Below are 22,829 nucleotides of genomic sequence, written 5' to 3'. Positions count from 1 at the left end.
GTGCATGGAGGTGTGTGCACGTGTGTGTGCACATGTGTGTGCATGTGCCTCCAGTTGTGTGTGTGACTGTGTGTGCACATGTGTGATTGCATGTTCCTGCAGGCGTATGCATGAGTGTGCATATGTGTGCAAGTGTGTGTGCACATGTGTGTGTGTGCATGTATGTGGAGGTCTGTGTGTGTACATGTGTGGCATGTGCATGTGTGGCATGTGCATGTGTGTGCGTGCATGTGTGTGTATGCATGTGCATTTGTGCATGTGTATGCAGGCATGTGTACATGTGTGCATGTGTGGGCAGGTGTGTGTACACATGTGTGTGCATGTGCATGCAGGTGTGTGTGCATTTGTATGCACGTGTTTTTGCATGTGTGTGCAGGTATGTGTGCATGTGTATGCATGTGTGTGCATTCATGTGTGCCTGCACGTGTGTGTGCATGTGCATGTCTTCATTTGCATGCAGGCGTGGGTGCACAGGTGTGTGCATGGGCATGCAGGTATTTCTGTGCCCATGTGTGTGCAAGTATGTGCATGCATGTGTGTAATTGTTTGTGTGTACATATTTATGCACCAGTTTTGCATGTGCCTGCACTCTTGCATGCACATATGTATACATGCGTGTGTGTGTGCATGTGTGTGTTGCATATGCATTCAGGTGTGTGTGCATGTGCATGCAGGTGTGTATGTGCACAAGGGTGTGCACATGGGTGCTGCATGTGCTTGCAGGTGTGTGTGCAAACGTGTGTGCAGGTGTGTGTGCACATGTGTGTGCAGGTGTGTGCATGTGCATGCAGGTATGTGTGTATGCACATGTGCGCACATGTGTGTGCACATGCGTGTGCACATGTGCGTGTGCATGTCTGTGGAGGTGTGTGCACATGAGTGTGCATCTGTGTGTGCGTGTGTGTCTATGCATGCAGGTGTGTGGCTGCACGTGCGTGCACATGTGTGTGCAGGTGTGTGCATGTGCGTGCAGGCATGCGTACGTACACGTGTGCGCGTGCGTGTGCCCACGCGTGTGCGTGCGCGTGCAGGCGGGTGCACCCCCGCGTGCACACGCGCGCTCTCCACCCCCCCCCTCTCCCCGCGCGGGGGGCCGCAGCGCGGGGGGGTCCCGGCGCCGGCAGCCGAACACCCCCCCCTCCCCGCGGCTCCGCAGGCCACGCCCCCTCCCGCCTAGCCCCGCCCCTCCCCTCCCAGCCCCGCCCCTCCCCTCTCCCCTGCGCGCCTCCCCCGCGGCAGAGGCGGCGGCGGGCGGCGGGCAGCAGCGGGCGGCGGCGGCGGAGCGTCGCTCGTGCCGCCGCCATGGCGTGGCCCTGCATCACCCGCGCCTGCTGCATCGCCCGCTTCTGGAACCAGCTGGACAAGGCCGACATCGCCGTGCCCCTCGTCTTCGCCAAGTACTCGGAGGCCACCGAGCAGCCGCTGCCGCCGCCGCCGCTGCTGCTGCCGCGGCCGGTGGAGACGCAGCCGGGCGGCGAGGCGGCCCCGGCGGAGCGGGAGCAGCGGGAGCAGCGGGAGCAGCGGGAGCAGCGGGATCGCGGGCCCAGCCCGGCGCGGGCCCAGCCCGGCGCGGCTCCGCCGCCGCCGCCGCCTCCGCACGCCTCGCCGCCCGCCGACTCGGTGATGCGCCACGACTACAAGCCCTGGAAGGTGCAGCGGCCCGAGCCCAGCTGCAAGCCCAAGAGCGAGTACCAGCCCTCCGACACGCCCTTCGAGAAGGAGACCCAGTACCAGAAGGATTTCCGCGCCTGGCCCATCCCCAAGCGCGGCGACCACCCCTGGATCCCCAAGCCGGGCCCGTCGCCCGCACCGGCATCGGCACCGGCCCCGGCCGCGGCCCTCGACGGCGGCTCTCAGGAGCGGCGCAGGAAGGCGGTGCCGCCGCCGGGCGCCGAGCGGAGCCGGGCCGGGGCCGGTGCCGGTGCCGAGGCGGAGGCCGAAGCGCTGCGGGAGCCGCCGCCGCCGGCGCCCAAGGGCGGCGAAGGCCGGAGGAAGGCGCAGCCGCCCGCCGAGCAGCCCGCGCCCCCCGACGGCGGCAAGGCCCGCGCGGCGGCCGATGCCCTCAACCGCCAGATCAAGCAGGAGGTGGCGGCCGGCGTCAGCTCGTCCTACAGGTGAGCCGAGGCCGCCGCCGTCCGCTCTCCATCCATCCATCGCCCGGCCTTCATCCGCCCCATCCTCCTCCTCCTCGCCCTCTTCTCCCCCCCCCGGCCGGGGAGTCGCTCCAACGCCGGAGTGCCGCCAGCCCAGAGGTGCCGGTGCCGGTGCCGGTGCCGGTGCCGGTGCCGGTGGCGGCGCGGAGGCTTCCCCGGCTCTGCTGGCCTCCTCGGCTGCCTTTTGGGCTGAGTTTTGGGCTTAACTGCGGCGCCTGCGGGTGCGGATCAGGAGCGGGTCGGTCGTTTCCTTTCCGGGCGCCTTTAGGGACGTTTGCAGTAGCTCACCCTGCCCCCGAACATCCTCAAACCCCCTAAATTTGGGCAGACCCAGGGCCAAGTTTGTCCTTTTTTTTCCCCACCTGGGCAGAATAAAGGCGCCGGGCGCCGTTTCCCCCCAGCGTCTCCCCATCCGTGGCCGCCGGCCCTTCCCAAGCGCATCCCGGGACGTGCCGGGATCCCGCTCCCGGCCGGCGATGAGCCGCGCGCTCCCGTCGGAGGGGCGAGAGACAGCGCGGGGCCGGGGGCCGCGCGGGATGCGCCGCGACGTGGGTCCGGCTCCGCTTGGGCGGGGCAGGTGTCGGCTGCTGCCGTGTTCAGCAGGGGGTCCCCAACCCCCTGTCACCCACCACCACCACCACCACCACCCTCCCTTCCTTCCTTCCTTCCTTCCTCCCTTCCTCCCTTCCTTCCTTCCCCTGGCTTGGGCTGCAAAAGAGGCACCGTGGTTTCACCCCAGAAAAGAGGGGGGTTCAGAGGTGACACCCCGCTGTCAGACAGGTAGTAAATTCATATGGTTTTTAAAATGCAGCTGTAATTTTACTCCTCTGTCCCACCATTGGCTGCGAGTCGCAGCAGAGCTGGTAACCATCTCCTTCCCCCCCACCCCCGTCTCCAGGTTCGGTGGGAAATGCTTTAAGCAACGAGAAGGTTTGTGCGGGGGTTGCTTTGCGTTCCCGTAATGGTGTGAGGGGGAACCCACCCCCATCATCATCATGTCTTTGATTTTTGCTTGAGTTTGCGGCTGATGCGGCTTTTGGGGTGGACGTGTGTGATGCTGTGGACCCCGGTGCTCTTGTGCATGCAGATACCGCCAGCAGCTCTTGGCTAAGATGTGACAAAACAGCCTGTGATTTTCAGGGTGTCTGTTTTGCAAGGGCAGAGGATGAAGGGTGAGGTGGGGGGCTCCCGAAAGGGCTGAGTTTTCCAAAAGCATCGCGCACTCCTTTAATCTGCTTTGGAAAGCCGTGGTCTTTGACCACGAGGTTTTTCTCCAGTCGTCTCGCAAGGTCCGTGTTTTTATCGGTGATGGCAGGAGTAAAGCAGAATGGTGTCCTGGACCTGGAGGACGGTTGTGTTGCTCTTTTCTGCTGGAGCAAACAAAATGATGCTTATTTGCTTGTGTTTTTAGGTGCGGATTGCTTAACCTCCCCCCCCCCCCACGCACACCCTTGCTCCAGCCTGCTACGTAATGCAACGGAGCGTAGCCTCTCCGAGGGGGATCCACGGGTGTCCTTGCACCGTGACTCACTCTGTCAGTGTGTTGGGCAAAACGTAGCGGGTCCGATAGGGTCAGACCCGAAAGGATGGGTCTGTAGCAGCCTCCAGCCAGTTCATACTGCAGCCTGGGCAGCATGGGCTGTGTTGGCCGTATGGGGCAGGCTGGGCCGTGTTGGCTGTGCGGGGTCACGGCGAGGTTGAACAGAGCTGCCGGCTCACCCCAAGTGGTTGGTGCCCCATGAGGGTCTGTCTGTAATTTATTTGTGACCAGCGATATAACCCGGTTGGTCCAGAAGGAAATCTGGGAGTGAGTCTGACGTTGTAGATCTGTGATCTCTGCTGGGAGATGAGCCCAAAGATGAATCCCTGACTGCAGCTTTAAGCTGTGGCTTCGCCCTCTGACGATATGATGCAGCCCATCAACCACGACATGATGCAGCCCATCAACCACGTCCACTGTCCTGGGACACCCTGGGGGGGCTGCCTCTTTCTGTTAGGCAGGAAGCTTTTGGAGAGGTCCTCCAGCCTCCCCAGGGCACCTGGACATCCCCTGCTGAGCACAGGCTGAGATCCTCCAGGTGCAATGAAACCCCATGCTTGGAAAGGTCATTTACTGTCTAAATTTTCTCACCTTTCTCATGGGAGTCCTGGGACTTTCCCACGTGTTAGTATCAGCAGAGAGCTCCAGTCCAGAGCCGGGCAGCATCTGGCCTGTGAATTTGAACCTCCTTACCGCAGATACTAAAAGCAAGAGGAGCTCCAAGGCCTCAGTCTTCCCTGTCTTGCTCCTCGCCTTTCAGGAGAGCCTTAGTGTATGAGGGTTTCTCCTTCCCCTGGGTCCTCGTCTGCCCTCTCGCTTCCATGTTTTTCTTCTTTGCAGCGTATTGTAAGAGAAGTGTTTGCTCTGACGCTGAGCCCTGGAACATAAGCACCTCTTCATTAATGCATAAGTGATGTTCTGGCTAATTGTTCTCATTCTCTGTTCAAATTAAGTATTTTTAAAATGTTACTTATTGTTTGGGTTGTTTTAAGAGCCAAATTTTCCAAATCCCTATTATTACTGAAAACCTTTCTGCTCACAGGAGTCCCCACTGGGTGTATTTAATCCCTACCTTGTCCTGTGAGACGAAAGAGGAATACAACTTCCCCAGATACCTGAACCTGCTGAACTGTGGTGGCTCTGTCTGCTTGAGGGCATCTGCTCGAAGCATCTATTTCTAGGCACAAAATGTTGATTTAGGATTAAATTAACCCTTGCATAAAATCACAGACTCACAGAGTCGCTGAGGTTGGAAGGCACCTCCGGAGGTCTCTAGTCTAACCCTCTGCTCAAGCAGGGTCAGCTAGAGCAGGTTGCCCAGGACAGTGTCTAGTTGGGTTTTGACTATCTCCAAGGATGGAGACTCCACAGCCTCCCTGGGGTCCCTGGTCCAGTGTTCAGAGTACATAAAGAGATCAGGGTTGAGTGGAGACTCTGCCAGTGGTGAACTTCACTTTCATGGGGCTAGGTGAGGAAAACTTAAAAAACAGTTTTACAGTAGGACCTAAGACCCTGGGGTGAGGTTTAGGGTGCCTAAATCCAGGGATGTGAACCTCATGACTTGCATCCACAGAGCTGCAGTGCTGGTGAGACCCAAACTGCCCGCATAGTGTCCCTGTCTAGTGCACACGTGCCCTCTGCTTGGATTTCCCGAACCAAGAGTCGTTCTGGTTGGACCTTCTGCAAGGACCCATTGCAGTGGACGCGCTCTGAGCACAAGCTGAGGGCCTTGAGGCAGCCCAAAGTTGTGATGATACAGAAATAACAGAGAGTGTTGGTACTACCAACCTTTTATATGATCTTCTGGAGGTTGGAGTCCTCTCCTGACCCTGAGGAGCTTATGGGGGGTTCAAAACCTCCGCTCTTCCTACAAAGGGTGCTCACATCCCAGCCTAGCCTGAAGGACACTCCATGGGTGATGGGAGATTAGGGAGGACAGTGAGGAAGGAGGGAGGTCCCCTTTACTATTCTCACACCCAGCAGCCAGAATTATCTCCTCGTTACCATCTACCGGAGCACAGCGAGGATGGCTAACGTGGGGCTTGTCCTCCCTGCCCTTTGCTGCGCTTCTGCACCGGTGAAGGCTCCTGGCGAATGCTGGCTGCAGACAACTGGGGGAGATTTCCTTACAGCCCTTTGCCACCGCTGCGGATCAGCGTAATGCGATGCCCTAGGGCCAGGGAAATGATTCCCCAGCGAAACCCAAGAACACACTGGTAATGGTTTTTAAACTCGCTCTGTCCCCGTGAAGCCAGGGAGTGTTATTTACAGGTGTGGAAACGGAGCATGGCATAGACTAAGCAACTAGCCCAAGGTCATCGGGGGAGCCTGCGCGAGAGTGAGGAATTCCCCTTTAAATCCCCTTTATACTGAGACAAGCAAGTATTGCAGAGCCCGTGCGCCTGCTACCTCCTCCCAGGTCTCCCAGGACCTGCGGAGCAGAGACGGTGCCTGGCAGTGATGGCCACGGAGGATGGAGGCTGCTCCCAGCCAGGCACAGATCCATTTGCATTATCATTTTAACCCCAAAAGCCTTCAGTGAGGTCGGGCCAACTATGCCTGTTTGCACCCCAAAGAGCCTATAGAATAAATGGACAAGACCGGGGAAAGGGTGGGAGGGCACGCTTACTGCTCATGGTTTTCAAGTGCTAAGAGCCCTGTGACTCCCAGGGCTGAGTGTGAACCCCTTGGAAGGGAGTAGGTTTGAGGATGATCAAGTCATGCATGGTGGAGCCTGCTTGGCAGTCAGTGCCCAATGATTATTACTCTTCTTCTGCAGTGGGGAAACTGAGGCAGAGATGCCAAGTGACCTACCTGAAATGACAGAGCACGTCAGGGTTGGGGTTAGACCAGAAGTCCGGGGCATCATTCTCCTCCTAGTTACATGCAGGGCTAACTCTGCTGGCAACGAGGTACTGGAAAGTCCCCTCTGTGACCAGTCAACACAGGTCCCACCATCAAGGTAGCCCTGCTTGCCTCAGTCTTCCTCCCCCAGACACATGCCGCCCAAGCAGATCTATGGGGGCAGGCTGCACCCACCTTCACCTCCTCTCCTCTGCAACTCTCATGGCCTGCAATGGCATCAACCAAACAGTAATCAGAGGGTACGTGAGTGGAAAGCAGCTCTGCTGCTTCCTTCTCACGTCCCCTCCTGCAAGGCAACTGAAGAGAAACAAGTGAGCTGCAGGGGCTGGCATAAGACAAGCCTGTGAATGACAGTCCCAAATCCAGTAATCCAGCTCACAGGGAGATTATCCTTGATTTAGACCCAATTTTGATCACCAGGCATGCAGAGACAAGCATTTGTAGAGGGGGGATAGTGATGGAGCCGTTCGGGGCTCCCTGCTGCCCAACCTGCTGTGGAAAACTCAGTTTAGGTGGCTGATCTGATTTTTAGGAATCAGGACCCAGCCTGGAGAGTTTTCAGCTCCTTGGAAAGTTGTTGCTGCTGGATGGAGCCCTTTCTTGCTCAGTTGTGCAGCGTCTTGTAAGAGGATCTGGTAGCATCATTACAGGGTTTTATCTGTAATAGGTACCCAGGTGGCCATGGTGACCCTCGTGTTTGAGAGCTTGGAAGTGTTTTTCCCCCCCTAAACTCCTGGCATGGTTGGGCAGAGCTCTTCTCCCACGGAAGGGTGGAGGGAGACAAATAAACCACACAGCAAGGGTTGCCCTGGAGAGCCTGGAAGCGGAGAGAGCAGGTGATTCAATGAGCAGACAGTGGTGTTTGCTAGTGTAAGTGGAACAATTAGAAGCATTTTTGGCAAAAATGCAAAAAGGAATGAATGAATTTCATTTTTGTTGGGAAAATCGTGGAAAATGTTAGAATTAAGGGTTTTCTCTTTTCTCTTTGTCTTGCCTTCTTCTCCTTTCATTACATTTTTCTGCAGGAGATAGGTAAAAAGCAAGGGGGGGATTTTGTGCCCTTTTTAGTGTCTGAATGAGTAATAATGGGATGAATTTTCCCCAGAGAAGTAGTATTAGGAAACATAGTATTGAAATTCTTTATCCAAAAGGTATGTCTTCTGACCAAAGCAACTACTTTTTAACCAAGAAAATCACTTTGGTTGACAAGCCATTTCCTATCAGAGGAGGCAAAACAAGAAAGGCTTCAATGGAAAATTTTGGACTGCATCTAGTATTAATGAAGTGCCTGTTGCTAATGTTATGTCATTCATCTCAAGCCCTGGAGGTAGTAAAGATGTGGAGCAAATGGGAATTTGTAGTAGCTGTAGAGATGAATGACTCAGAGCTGGGGACTCACTGTGTATTTCTCTGAGAAACGGAGAAACTAATAATTCTGAGAGGGTTGTTTGCAACACACCCGTGTGCGAGCGCTGGAGCGAGCTACACGAGGGTGGTGAATTCATATTCCATCGTGAAAATCGTGGAAATGTAGGGCAGGAAGGGCCTCCAAGGTTGTCTAATCCAAATCCCCGCTCTGAGGCAGGGGAGGGTATATCTAGACCACCCCAGGAAGGTGCGTATCTAACCTGTTCTTGAAAACCTCCAGTGAAAGATATGTCCCACCTTGCTGAGATACCTGGTAATGCTGCTCCTGCCAGGTGTGGAGGTTGGTTTGACATTCAGCTATTGCCTGGAGCAGAGTTAGTGAAATCTCCTGGGTTTACATTCATATGGCTGGATTATGGATCCTTATTGAAACTGTTTGATAGCAGCGCAGTGTCTTTCCTGCAAATTAGGGTTGTGGGGGTTTTTAGTACCTAATTCTTTTTCTTCATGATGGAATAAGCAACCAATACTCGGCTGGATAGCTGCCAGCATTATCTGGTGTGTCTGTCAGTGTGAAATTTTCCATTGTCGTCTGAGATTTCTGATCAGATCCATAGGCTGGGTCTGTATTAGTAGATCAAACAGTGCCAGGAAACATTTCCTGGGCGTGGGGACATGATCAGTTGTTAAAATGGTCCCTAGCTCACTTCCCAGGCTTGGTTTGGGAGTGGGTACGAGCCAAGGGCTGATACCAACAAGCACGTTGGGTGCAACCACCTTGTCTTTGGGGGTTAAAAGAGTTTAATAGTGTGAATGAGGGCTGTTCCAGGCTTCAGTGCAAGAGAACAGTCCTGGGCATATTTAATTTACCAGTATAGTTGTAGTTACTAACTCTCTTTTTTGGATGTTGGTGTTATTAAAGTAACCCATATAGGCAAATAGATCCAATTTTGCTCTCTGCTGCAAGGAAGGGAAAGGTGCAGGAAGTTTACTTCCATCCAGAAAAGGATGTTCAAAAAGATGTTTGGCAGCTTTAGCTAAGGAGTAAGGGCTCAGCAGTTACCTGATATGTACCTTTGCAGCAGGAAGAGACACTATGACTGTGGTGATACCACAAGTTGCTGTCGTATGAGTATGTAATAACTGTGTGTGCATGAAACTCTTGTGTTTACTAAGACATGAAGAGGATGGAGATGGGTGTTGCACAGATAGCCTAAGGAATGATGATTATTAGGAAATATAAACCTTCCACCACAGTAATTTCAGAGGGGTACTCAGACAGAAGACCCTTTTGAGAAGACCATTTCAAGGTCAGCCAGACTTTATTTTGATGAGTTTTCGTAGAGGTATGGAGGTGTGAGCTTCACATGAAAAAGCTGCAGAATAGCTTTTCCAGGAAAATTTGTTCCAGAGTAACTGTTCCTCTGTCTGGGGGATTTGTCCCTCCCAAATGAAACCAGGCTACGCTGGAGCAGAGCAAGGAATTCTCATGTTGCACTAGGAGCACCTACATTAATATAGGAAGAGCTGTTGCACTTTACATTTGCAAATGAACTTCCAGTTATAGATGAGTTTTTGAGTTCCAGAGAAGAGATGGAGCCGGGTGTCAGGTGCAGAGGGAGTTTCCATACTTAAGCAATTTTTCCTCTACTCCTGCTCTGCTGTGTGACCTGCAAGGATCTTTAGGCACCCAGGACTGGAAGAGACTCTCTGAACCACTAAGTCCTATCATGGGCACCCTGTTACTTGGTCTTGTTCAGTAACACATGAGACCCTGTCTCAGAAACAGGGGAACAGGGGATTTTTAGTTGCATGGCTGCAGCTCAAAGGCCTTCCAAGACCTCAGTCTCCAATGGTTTGCAACCATCTTCTTACTATGTTCCTGGCCAGGTTATAGCTGGCATTGGGTTAATTAATGGTTTTCTCCTCCCTGGTGGTCACTGCCCAACGTCTCTAGGCACAGCGTCCATGTCCAACTCCTTGGCTCTGTAGCTAGTAAGTCAAAGTTTTTCAGCCTGCTTTTTATTTCCTCTATTACCTCTTCCTAGGTGAAATCCATATTTCTTAAACACAGAAACAGAGATGTTGGCTAGGGGACTGGAGGTGAGGTCTCCTCAGGAACTGGTACATCAGGTCCCTGTGCTACTATCACAGATGCATCACGAGGACCACCCTCATTTATCCTCTGGTAACCGGTACCTCCACGTTGTTCTCCTCCTCAGGCAGTTCCAGCTGTGGAGCTCCCAGCCTCTAGCAGAAATCCTGGTGATTAGCACCCAGTTTGGTACTAATATTTTTCATGCCATTTCAAACACCGCAGTCAAGGTCAATCCCTTTCTTCTTCTGTGATATCCCGATCCTCCTGTGTATTGGTTCTGCTTACAACTTTGTGTCATTAGCGGATCTCATCAGCGTTGTCCTACTTTCTGTGCCAAAGCCAACCTTAAAAATGTTAAACACTGCTAACCTCCTTCCAGCCTGCAGCTCAGCCTTTCAACGCCCAGCGTTTTCACTTCCCTCACCCAGCTTCCAGCTCTGCTGATGCCCATGTTCCACTGGCTTAATTAATGATTTCCCACGTGGCCCTGTATCAAATGCTTTGCTGAAGTCCAGATATATTTTCCCATTTCCTTTGTCTGCGGAGTCGGGTGTCTTACCAGAGGATGTGTCAAACGTTTCTCCTCCCCTCCCAGTCGTTGCCTTGTCTATTTAGACTTGCTTTTTCCAGATGCAGGAGCGGAGGCACAGAACAGAACAGACCCCCCCCTTTCACCTGGCAGCTTCAAGGTACTGCTGTAACACAAACAATAAATAAAGATAAGAGGAGAGGGATCAGCTAATTTAGACAGCAGGACTCCCCCCTCTCCTTCCTTTGCCAAGTTAATCATGAACAGCCACTGTAAATTTGTCTTCTCTCACATTCGGAGCGTGACCTTTGCTTTTCCTGTCTCCCACCAGCTGAACAAGCCTTCACCTTCTAAGTACTTCTGCACTCTATCTAACATCAATCTTGCTTTTCTTTGCTTTTAGCTGAATGTATTTGTAGCACTGATACTGATGTTCAGATAAGTCCTGCTGCTCTGGTCCAGGAATACGGATGTCCTCCTCCTGCGGTGGCAGCCAGGATTGGAAAGGCAGTCTTAGGGGAGTTTTATAGGATATAGGAAGTTTTATCTCTCTTGATTTGTAGCTCAGTGTTCTGGATATCCTTCCAGTGTCCTTTACGAGTGTGTGTACAGAGCTCTTAACCAAGTTACTGCTTTAATCTCTAACTCTTCTCTCCTCCTCAAATACAACATTGCAGGTATTGTATAGAGAATACATTTTGCTTTCTAATAATAGCTCCTTTTGCTGAAATGGTGCCTTCACCTGAAAAGACCCCACAGCACTTTGCAAAGAGGGTATGCAGGTAGAAAGGCTTGAGCAATGAGCAGCAGCTGCTTCTTTGGGGAAACCGGCTGCAAGCTTTGCTGCTGAGACTACAAAACAGGGTATTTTGGTGCTGGCAAGGTGGGGAAGCTGCTTTTTATTCAGAGGAGCTGCAATTCAGTTTTGTGAAGGAGGATGTATTTGAGGGAGGCAAATGATGTTCTCCGGTTGATGGGTAAAGCAGTTGGTCTAAGAGGCAGTGAATGCTATAGAGGGGCTTTCTGATGCTCTGACAGATGTCCAGCGATGTCCCTGTGAAATGTTCATGCCAGGCAATAAAGGGGCTGGGTCCGGTGGTTAAAAATCACTGCAGTCCCCGTGACAGTCCCATGGGTGAGGATGTGGCCCCTGGACCGTTGTCCCTATCCTTGAGGATGGTAGTCACACAGAAGGACGCCCCGGGGAGGGGGATCGAGCTGGTGGTCCCCGAGTGCCCTGTGACGTCCAGTGGAGTGGCTCATTTCGGAAAGTGCCGTGCACTCAACGCTGCTGTGATTTGGAGATGTTTGGGATGCAAACATTCCCATTTCACAGCATGTCCGGGATGCAAAATGAACCGGGCACCTGGGCAATGGGCTGTCCCTTGCGCAGGGTTGGCCAGGGGATGCAGCTCGGGGACCCGGGCGTCCCCAGCCAGCCGCATCTGTAGGGACTCGCCATGGTTACTCTTCCGGGCCGTGCTTACAGAGCACAAAATAAAATCCCTCGCGGCTGCGGAATAGGAGCATCTCCCGACTCGTCATTGCTGCCGGAGGATTTGTAAAGCCTTGCTGTTTGGGTGGCGTGCGACTGCTTTACACCGGGCTTTGCATTTATCTGTTTTTAATGCTAAAAATATCACCTCCGAGACAGACGGAAGCCGAGAGTGAAGCAAACCGTTTCGGCATCTGTTACTCCATCTCCGTTGTGACGACTAGGGAAAGGAGGCTGCCGTTTTCCGTGCTCCGCATGAGCTGCAGGCTGGCTCCCGCCAGCCGCGCAGCCGGAGGACTCCCGCTGACTGCAGTCGGACTTTGCCTGCATAGCAACATCCTTCCCATGCCAATTAGCGCTTGCACGTTGTGCATCCATCCAACCTTGCAGGTGTTTTCTTGGAAACGGGCCAGAGATTTCTCGCCGAAACGCTTTGCAAGGTCGTTGTTGCTCCGCTAACATTGTTTTGCTGCTGCTTTTCTGTTATTACTCTTTAAGAGGGCTGAAGGTGTGTGCATCTGCTCAGATGTTTTGCTGCTCCTCTAGCTCAGAAGGAGAAAAATGAAGGTGTTTACAGAAGACAGTAGCCTTCTGGAGAGGGGGAAAAGGGTTCTGGAGTCGTATTAATTGCAAGAGCGAGGTTATCTCCTGCAGATGGGAGCAGACCTGATATCTAGTCACAGCAGAGATGTAAAGGGGCCGGGTTTTCTGCTTGCATAAATCAATAGAGCTATTCCTGAGAGTGCCAGGGTTGGCAATGGGATTTTAACTTTGACCAAACCCCTGATTAGATCTCCTTTCTCTCCCCAGAGCTCTGGAGAGCGAGCAAGTCATCCTGCAGGATCCCTGCTCTCCCACGGGTTTGTCAGGGGATTAAATGCTCGTGTCCTGGCGCTAATGTCTCAGATTTCCTTCTCCTGATCTTGCTCCCCTTGGCAGAAGGGGTAAGCAGCGTGTCTGTTGTGGGACTCCTGGGTGTAAGAGTTAATTGTCAAATAAATGATGTTTATCTGCAATTAATTATTAGGGAATAAATTATTCAATATTAATGCCATCCTTCACTTTGTCATTTTTCTCCTGATTCCTTCCCTTTAATCAAGCTACAGAGTGTAATGTGACCACACAGGCAGAGGGAAAGATTGCAGAGAGCTAATCTCCCAAAGAAGGGGATCCAACATTTTTCTCCCAAAACAAAGACAAGCAACCTTCTTACAGAGCACAAGTTTATGGATAGCTGTACCATTCTGGATCGGTCAGAAATGCATTTATACCAGCTAAAAATTGGCCTGCAACTGGCCAGGTCAGTGGGTATCAGTAAAGAAGCCTCGATTTTGTGTCTAGGTACTGGAGAGAAGGGGAGAAGTTGTCCAGATATAGCAGGGATATATGGATCCGGATGGCTACAGCCATTCATCGGGAAATGCTTCTCTGTAGGTGCTTTATGGCGGTCAGCAATGGTGAGTCAGTAGCGAGCAGCAGTGACCCAGGCTGGTCTGGCAGTGGATCCTCTGTTTCTTCCTAGCGCCTGCGCACTCATCGTGAGGATGCCTGTGGTGGGTTGAAAGCAAAGTTGGTCGCCGCTGTCAAAATTCCTCCTTGCTTTCACGGACACTGGAGGCAAGCGTGGTTTTCTCCCTGGGTTGCAGAGTTAGAGCGCTGTGATGGCGCATGAGGTCCCTGGGACACGCTGGTGCCTGGAAGGTCTCATGTTGGTGAACCTGGGGGACTTGGCAGGCTGAGGAAGAGAATTCCCCAATTTTCCCTTTCACCCTGTCCTGCGTTGTGGCAGCAAAGGCAACTGAAATCCTTCAGGATTGGCCCTGATTGCTAAGGTTCAGGCTTCTTACCATGTTTTGCTTTGCCTTTCACCTTGAAGGCTGTACACATCCTCTTGGACATGGTATCTAAGCGCAGGCAGGTTTCTCCAAAAGAAATCAGTGCATCATGCTCAAGTGGTCTGGAAATGCCGGCAGAGACATGAATCTTGACTTGTCCCATTCGCAGGTTTGGGCAGTTCAGAGCCCAGTGGTGGTTGGTTTACTGGCAGAGGCATTCAGGGAGAACCTGCAGGTGCCCTGAAGGTGCCGTTTCGCTGTGAAGAAGGAGTCTCTCTCTTTTCACATCTGCTTTGACTGTGGAGCTCCATCAACCTGCGTCCCCGGTGTGAGACTGAAACGAGGCTCGGTGTCTTGCAAACACTTTTCCCTTTACTACCAATGTAATTGAGCAGCATCTCTATCGGTGGAGCTAGTAAAACTGGGGAAGGGAGGAATTGGACGCAAGGGTCTTGATTTTTCCACCACTTTGTGGGGGAATTGTGGAGGCCCGCACGCTGCAAACCATCCGGGTGGTTAGATTATGCTTTGTGCTCTCTTTGGGTATAAAATGGATGTGTGGAAGGTGTGAGAGATGGGAAAAAAAAGAGGGGGGAAATCTGAGGTTGCCAAGCCTGAGATCCACCGATGTCTGTCCTACAAAGGTTAGTCACTACTGGGGAGTGCAAGGAGGAAAAAGCGGGCATGAGAAAGAAAAGGGCAGGGAGGTTTAGGTTTATGCTATTAAAGTACCGAAAACACTGGGCTAGATTTGCATGGGGCCGACGTGCGATGGCTGGGAGGCAGCCCAGCACGCCAGGTACGCCGTGTGTCGGGGGGATAAACGTGCCCGTCTCAGCCGAGCGGCACAGCTTGTCGCGGAGTCGGCGAGTAGCTATGGTAACTCGCGCTGAGGCTTCTGCGAGCAGGTTTTTGTTGGCAGGCAGCCAGAGGGAGAGATGACACAGTGGCATGGAAGGAAGGAGAGGAAACCATGTGGTCCTGCCGGGGTGCCCAGAAGGGTTCCTGCAGGGTAGTCACACAGAGAGACGGCAGCTCCCCGATCAACTGGGACCCGTCGCAGCCAAAAGGTGCTGTGCTCTCTCCTCCATCCATTGGGATAAACGCTCCCTGCACCCACCTAGATGCTGAAATGGAAGCACGGGAAGCACTTGTACCTGCCACGGCACCGGGATGGATCAGTGCTGCGTGGTTATGATGCATGGTGGCTCTGCTCTGCTCCTCGCCCATCGCGGAGGCTTGGAGCTGAGCCCTGTCTCCCAGGAAGGGATGAGGTTGTTGGACGCAACACTGCAGCATTGCAGCAATGCTGTTGCAAAGCTCTGTGCAGGACGCTGTAAGAGGGGAAGTGATTTCGTTCCTTTATGGTCTCACGCCTGCATACTTGCCGTCACCAAAATATTTCTCTCCAAGTGTCTTCCCAAGGGCTCCTTCCCAGAGGAGAAGGCATGTCAGGAGAGATGCCTCCTCATGTCTTTGAGGCTCTTCTGAGGTTGGTGACCTTGTGCTGCCTTTGGATGAGCCTTTCATTCCTTAGGAGCTGACAGTGATTGATCTCTCTGTCCGGTCCCACCTTTATATTTGTCAGGAATTCACTCGCTGTCCCTGACCTGGGTGTGCTGAGGAGCAGCACGTAGCTGTGCTGGGCTCTCGCTGACCTGCCAATCCAGGTATCATTGACCCCTGCCTCTCCTACAGCCCTTCTTCTGCCATTCGTGTGTCCTGGTGCCTCCATACCTGATGTCCCATCCATTCCCCACTCACACCAATGCTGTCATTCCTATTGCAGTTCTCTACGGAAGGGTGGAGAGGTGACTTCCCTCTGGCATTGGTGCCTTCTTGATAACCAGGCAGTTGTGCTTCTGAAAAAGGAGGAATTGGGGAAATGCTCCCATGGCTCCCGATATCCTTCAATCCAGTGGGAAGGGGCTGCTGGATTCAGTCAGTCTGATTTCTGGTAGTGCATAGGGCGGGTTGCTTCAGTCATCGTCTGGCTATAGCACCTCCAGAAGGGTAGCCAGCCGCCAGAGGAGATGCAAAAAGACTGATGGCCCATCCCGTGGTCCTGCCCCAGAGCATGGGTTGCATTTGATGTTTTCTGAGATCCTTCCCAGACCCATTTGCCATAATTCCTCTTCTTGCCTGTTCCAGGTGTAGTAACTAACCTGCTGATCCCTGTCCTCTGAGGAGAAAAAGGTTTCTGTTTTCTGACCAGTTGTGATCTGTGTCTCTCCCTGGCCAGCTCTGTGCATCTATCCCCACTTGAAGAGCTGGAAACCCTCAGAAAACACAGGTGGCTCTGTTGGCTGTGAGAACAGTTCTGTCTTTTGGACTCCTGCCGGAGTCTTTAGACACATCTGACATCTTGACAGCCTTGTGGTCAGCTTTTGCAAAGCCTAGCTCTTACAGATAAGTGGTTATGGGAGGCAGTCAGCTTTGTTTAGACCAAAGGTCTCACAATGTAGTGCAGTTCTCGCTGTGGTGGGTGAAGCTCACAGTGAACAACTAAAAGAAGTTTCTTTAAACTTGGCATGACATGGCTGTGAGTTGCAGCCCAACAAGTCTGCCCAGCCCTTCCTTTCTCAAAAGTTTGGTCTTCTAGTATCTCTACAGGTATGTCTAATAGTCTTTCAGCAGCAACATACACATTTTCATCTTCTTCACACCCTCTTGGGGAAGAAGGATGCTCCCATAAGTTCCTGCTGGAACTGAGAAAGCAGAATTTTGACTGTGTCACACTGATGTGTGAAGTAAAGCATCACCAAGTACTTTACTGAGTTGGGTGGGAAGTCAAACTAGGTGATCGGTGGAAATTGGAACGGAGTGAGGACATGGTGCTTTTAGAAAATAGGGGAAAATGGAGACCTCTACTGTCATGGTGTAGGAAGGGCTAGGATGTCTGAAGATGGTACAGTGCCTTATGGGCTGTTTTCATAGCCTTTTTGCTCTAATGTCAGGGAGAGCTATAAGCACTTGAAATACAAGTCAGTGGATTGTTTTATTTTAAGCTCTCAAAGTGCAGACAAACAATTCTAACTAATTTAATTTGGTCCCAGTTCTGGATTTCATCAGACAGCATGTTCAAGCCCATTATTGCCCAGTGCGAGACTGGAGCCTGGTAGCATCCAGGTTTGGGGATATGCCCGTAGTTTAAAAACTTTATGGATGCATTATGCAGAAGGTCAAATGAGGGGAATCAGAGTGGCCCTTAATTGCTATGAACACCACATCCCTCTTCTGCATTTGCAGGAGTGGAGATATCCCCCAGGAAGCCCTTAGTGGTGCTGCAGGTGTGTTCAGGACATCTGCAGCGATAAATGAACACCCCTCAGTGCACCAGAGAGCAAAAGCGCAGCTCTTGTGCTGCAGCTGCACATCGCAGGTGATCATATACTCATGAAATTGGATACTGTAGGAAATTAGTGTAATAATACTCAGTGCAAGACCATATGGAAGACCGTTTCTCTCTAAATAAGTCGGTTTTACGTACTCTCTTTCTGTCATAGATTTCACTGATTTATACACTCAAACCCCATAGTGACAAGCACCAAGAAGTACATGTTCAAGTGGCCTGATCAGGATCAGTTACGTGCAGCACAGGCTAAGAGACACCAGCTATGGAGTGCTCATTTCATGTCTTGGGTTCTTCCAGACTGGTGACAACAAACTCAATTTTGGACAGATCTTTTATATTGTTTAGGAGTCAACAGTTGTTATGGGTGGGCCTTTGCTATAGTCCATCTTCCTGGTGGGCTAACAGAAGAAGGACTGGTATATGTGATAGGCTGCAACCTCCATGCTAGCTTCCTATTGGCAGTGTGAGGGTCTTCTGCTGGAGACTCGGCTGTGCTGTGCTCTTACCAGAGTGCAGGGCTTTGGGTTTGGAGAAACAGCCCATTCCTCAATGTGATTGATTGGCAAAGGTGACCTCTGTTATCAATACAGGCCATTCTTGTAACCTTAATTCTAGTGCTTCTTCTGGTGCTTATACGCACATTTCCATTTGTATTTTATTCGTATTAATCTTAACATTCTTATTACAATTCTGGCAGAGCCATCCTTGATAGCCCATTGATAGGGCTCTCTGGAGCTCTAGAGACATCTCCCAAGAGCTTGATCCAAACCTCAGTGGAGTCATAAAAAAAGACTGTGCTCAGCTTCGAGCTTGGATGAGTCTCTGCATGAAAATCACAGTTTCAGCTTGGTGATACCGTTAGCTTAGCTAGGCCTTCTGCATCACACTGACCCGACATTGCAAGGTAGAAGGGCTCAGGTCTTCCTGAGTTCACACATCCCTTTTGTATAGGATGTGACCTCCCTAAAGATCTCACAGGCAGTTTAAGTTTACAGCACTGCTTCCCTCCAGCTTTTGTAACTGGTACCCTATTGCACTTCAGAGATTTTTAAAGGCAGAATAGGGCATTAGGACCACCTCATGTGGCTGCCTGTACAATGCCGTATTTCATCCACGTGCTTCTGTGTTGAGTCCATTACTTGTGTTTGGCTAAATCATTTTGCATGCTGGAACTGGCATTCAAAGACATCTTGACAAATTGGAAAAACAGCCTGAAATAAATAGGATGCAGTTCAGGAGAGGTGAGGGCAGAGTATGATATATAGGTAGAAGTCATCAGCTGTACCAGTGCAAGATAGCAACAGCTGGTGTACTAGGAGTTCTGCAGTGAATCACAAATCAGATGTCAACTGTACTGCCAAAAAAAAAATACAGATTTTTGTGGCAAGTAACATGCTGTGATGTATGTAGAGGAAAGTCATGTATAAGAAGTGACATCCTTCCACATTAGTAAAGCCTCAGGTAGAGTCTCGCATTGATTTTTTGGCTTTGTGCTTCAGTAGAGTTGTGGACCGAATGGTGAAAGTCCTGAGGAGACCCCTCAGAGAGGCCAGAAATGTAGAAAACATGATCACTGCAAAAAGCTGGAAAGTATTGAATTGTTTTGTTAGAGAACAGAGCACCACAGAGAAGTGGATACTTGTCTTTGCATATATGAAATATAATGGTCCGTTGGGATGTGGTCACAGTCAAGAGGAGGAAGGCTTTGATGTTTAAAGTTAAAAATGAACTAAGTGCTTTGCTGGAGCAAGTCCGAGGTCTCAGGGATATTATGCATCCCTGGAGATGCCAGCATGATAGCTCCACAGTCCCTCTCTATGAAACAGGGAAAAAGTAAATAGATTACCATTCATTCCCTGCATTGATTTTCTGTCTGCAGTGACCTTGGTACTACTTGCTTTTCTTTATGCTCCCCAGGGCACAGGTTGGATCAAGCAATTACAGTTTTAATAAAAAGTGCCTCGGTGTATGCATGATGATATTTGATTCATATTATCTTTAGGCTTCTTGCTGATCCTCAGTCATTACCCCCACTACCCTCTCTCCTTCCCTGCCATGCTCACAGCCTTGTATCGCATCTCAGAGTCTGAGTGTCTCTAGGTGAAATTCAGGCACGTTTCCTTGGCTCCGGAATTGGTCTGAGACACCATGTCTGACCCTTGTGTGCTGGCGGGAAGTCATGACTCATGACTGTCCGGAGTTGGCATTTTCAGATGTGCTTAGTGAACTTGGTCATCTCTCTTTTGTAAGACCCAGCTAGAGACTCCTGATTTTTTTCTTTTATCATGACGACAGGATGGATGAATGCCACTTGCCCAAATCCACCCCTTTAAGGTGATTTAAAAGAGCATCTAGAAATGTAGGGAAGCAAAGTCAGACAGGAGCATTTAGACCTAGCAGCTCCGTGCACCCTTAGGATGAGGCAGTACATTAGCCCAAGGGACCAAGCCATGGTGATGTGAGGTGAAAACGGCCCTAGAGATGCAACGCCTGGGTGATCCAGAGAGTTAGCATCTCCCAAGTGCGCGGCAAAGGAAATACGGCTGTGGATGCAAAGAAGAAACCCTCTGCGCTGCAGAGGCTTGAGAGTCACCATAGCTCAATGTCAGAGGTTGAAAAGGGACTACTGACCCTGCCCTGCATGCCTAAAAACCACTCCATGGTTGCGTGGACAGAGGGAGAAACCCAGTGTACTTCCACACATGAGAGCAGACTCCATGCTCACCTTGCGGAGCTCGATAGAAAGAGACCTATGGTTTGGGATCAGACAGGGATTTGATGCAACAGAGCAGAGGGAAGATGTAGTGCAGCAAAGAACTGCATCTTTTAACTGCTTTTGCTTTGAGTTGTTCTCAGCAGAGAAAATCCAATGTGACGGTTGCAAGACATTCGTTTTCCCCACCCTCATTTGGGATGATATTTTTCTCTTGGCTGTGATGCTCGTTATTTTTTTTTTAAAGCAATATTTAATTATTACTTAATATAAACATTTTATGAACTGTTACAAGGAGTGAATTATTTATGGGAGAGGAAGGAGTGCTTCTTCTGAGCCTTTCTGCTCTGTCAGTTGCAATAAATATCAATCTAGGAGTGTGTTTAAAACATGCATGCTTTGCCTGGGAGACAAGAACAGCATCTTCTTCTCCCATTTCATCTCTCAATTAAGTACCTGTTTAATACATTTTTCCCTAGCATGTTTTATTTCCCGATTAAGATTGGAACACCTCCAAAGGCAGAAGTATTTGCAGATCAACTCATTTTCAAATGCGTATTATTTACTCAGTGGATACAAATGGCTCAGAGAGGCTGTAAACATTTGTTGTGCCTACAAAAATGAATAATAATAGCAAATCCTCCGTCTAGTTCTTTGCAGATGAGTTGCAGAACTTGTGCTTTTTATTTTTATTCCCTAAATTTAATACCTGGGAAGCGGGGGGTTTTTTTGCTTTAGAAAAGGGATTGCAATGCACACTCGCATGTGCTGGCAACCTGGTCTGAGGTTTGGCAGGTAGATCTGTGATTGCAGATCCTTGCAGAGAGGGTGGGGAGGTTGCTAGAGCCAAGGCTACTGGTACTGGAGTGAGGACAGAGATGCCAACAGAAACAAGGCAAATAATTGGGGATATTTCTATTCAGTTCTAAATTAACAGTATCCTTTTTGGGAAGCAGGTTTCTGTGATCCAGGTGGGGTTTTTTAGGGCCGCTATGGCTTGTTATGATTTTTTTTTAGGGAAAAGATGTTGCTATGCTTGTGAAACAGTCAGGACAACTTCGACACCTAACTGAGGAGAGGATAGCATGTTTCTCCATCGCTCCCAAAGCCAAGGGGACACAAACCTGGCCCAGTCCAGGAGCCGTGTGGCCACATTATGACAGCACTGTCTTCTGCACCCTGCATCTTCGGACACATTAGCTTTGGTGTTAAAGTGCCCAGGCCTCCACTAGATACCCGAGACTGGGTCTGGAGGTGCCTACAGACCCCTGGACGTCAGGCCCTTGGGTAGTCATGTCCCATTGGCTCCCAAAACTACATCGATGCAAGACGCATCTGAAGGTGGGAAGAGGCTCCAAGTCTCGTAGGCGTTTCTGCAGCTTTGCCGTGCGGCTCCTAGGGCTTTGCTTTCTGCGTACGGCATTAGTAAATCCTCTCTGCTGGCACAGGCAGCCATTTCGTGTCTCACGAAGGAGATGCTCACACCCGGCAGTCTCCTGGGGTTTTTCTTTCATCTGGTCTTGTTTTAGCTCAAAGTACATTACACACAGGCTCTTTGTGTGCGGAAACAGAAAACTACATCTCTACTACATTAAATCCTACGCTCTGCTCATTGCACCTTTCGGCTTCATGCCTCTGCCCTGTAGTGGAGCGCCAGCCTCGATCACTTGATGCTACATCACACGTGTGAGAACGGGGTGTTTCCATGATGTTGCACTGTGCGTAATCCCAGGGGAAGATGCTTAGAGTGACGCTTCCCATCAAACGCTGAAAGGGGCCTCCGTGAACGTGAGCACCTTTGATGTAAAGAGACAACCCGTTTTGTCCGTGCTTCAGTTTCAAAGCTTTTCCCTCCTTGTATTGCAAGCTTTGGAAAAGCCCTTGAAAGCAGCAAATTAATTATAAAATAACCTTCTTCCGAAAGCTACTTTTGCACCGTCTACCATATAAAGCTTTCCAACAGTTCTGCTCTTTTATTTCATAGCAGCTTTTTTACGGACAGCGTCCACGTCTCTGGTACCAACAGCGACCAGTAATTGCTTCATGCACTTACCTCGTGTGTTACCTAATTAAGAAGAGATCTCACAATATAGCCATCTGCTCCTGTGTCTTGTGCTGTCTCTTTCCCAGACTCCTCTGAGGCAGCTTTGATGGTCCCAGTGTTTACTGGTTTGGTACCATGGGACTCATCCAGTTGTTTGGGAGCCGGAGTTGGTGAGTCCTCCCCGTTAAATAATTATTGTTGCACAAGTAATGCTGATGGTTTCCAAAGCTTGCAGAGAAGGGGTGGTGAAGTGGAGGGCAAAGGAATATTACTCTTCTTATTTTCTACAGTTCATCTCCTTTTGTGCCTTCTACAGGCCTGGGTAGCGTCTAAAGAAAGCAGAGTCAACTGGAGACAGAGTGGGCAGAGTATTACTCTGTTGTGTTAAATGGGATACACTTGAATGGACCTAATCCTGCTCTTGGTTACACCCTCGTAGCCCCAGTGAGTTGCTGTGATAGGTTTTACGGTTTCCTAAGGAGCCACATAGGCGTATTGCGAAACTCTGTACTGTTCTCATGCCCTTTTCAAAGAAACCTTTTTACCTTCCCATTCTTCCGTGCTGTCCCTCTAAATCGTCTGTCTGCTTCGCCCAGCTCCAGCTTTCTGTTGTGCTTTCAATCAACCTTCAGCACGTCACCCAGTGTAATTTCAGTGTAATGCCCTTACATTTCCTCCCCAATAATTCTACATATCTCATGCAAAGTCTGGAGCGGGAGCTCGCTCGATGTTAACTCTGCACCTTCCTGTGGAGCACAAATCAAATTTACTTCTAGATTTTGCTGCCCTGAAGTAAGACAGTATTAAGGATAGAGGTAAAGAAGTGGGAAAAAA

General features: G+C 50.6%; 1 protein-coding gene across 1 annotated transcript in view; it reads left to right on the top strand.

Annotated features, from left to right (window-relative positions):
• The first annotated feature begins 1,254 nt into the window (after window positions 1-1,254).
• The window catches only part of MAP6 (microtubule associated protein 6), a 51,687-nt gene continuing 30,112 nt past the window's right edge, over window positions 1,255-22,829 (top strand). Inside the window, exon 1 of the mRNA XM_067289603.1 lies at window positions 1,255-2,114. Within this exon, the coding sequence (XP_067145704.1) occupies window positions 1,303-2,114 (812 nt within the window). The 5' untranslated portion in view covers window positions 1,255-1,302. The remainder of the gene's footprint in view (window positions 2,115-22,829) is intronic.

The sequence above is a fragment of the Apteryx mantelli genome, chromosome 1 (assembly GCF_036417845.1).
Source record: "Apteryx mantelli isolate bAptMan1 chromosome 1, bAptMan1.hap1, whole genome shotgun sequence".
Classification (NCBI taxonomy): domain Eukaryota; kingdom Metazoa; phylum Chordata; class Aves; order Apterygiformes; family Apterygidae; genus Apteryx; species Apteryx mantelli.
The sequence above is the reverse complement of the archived record's forward strand: the minus strand, read 5'-3'. Positions and strand labels throughout refer to the sequence as shown.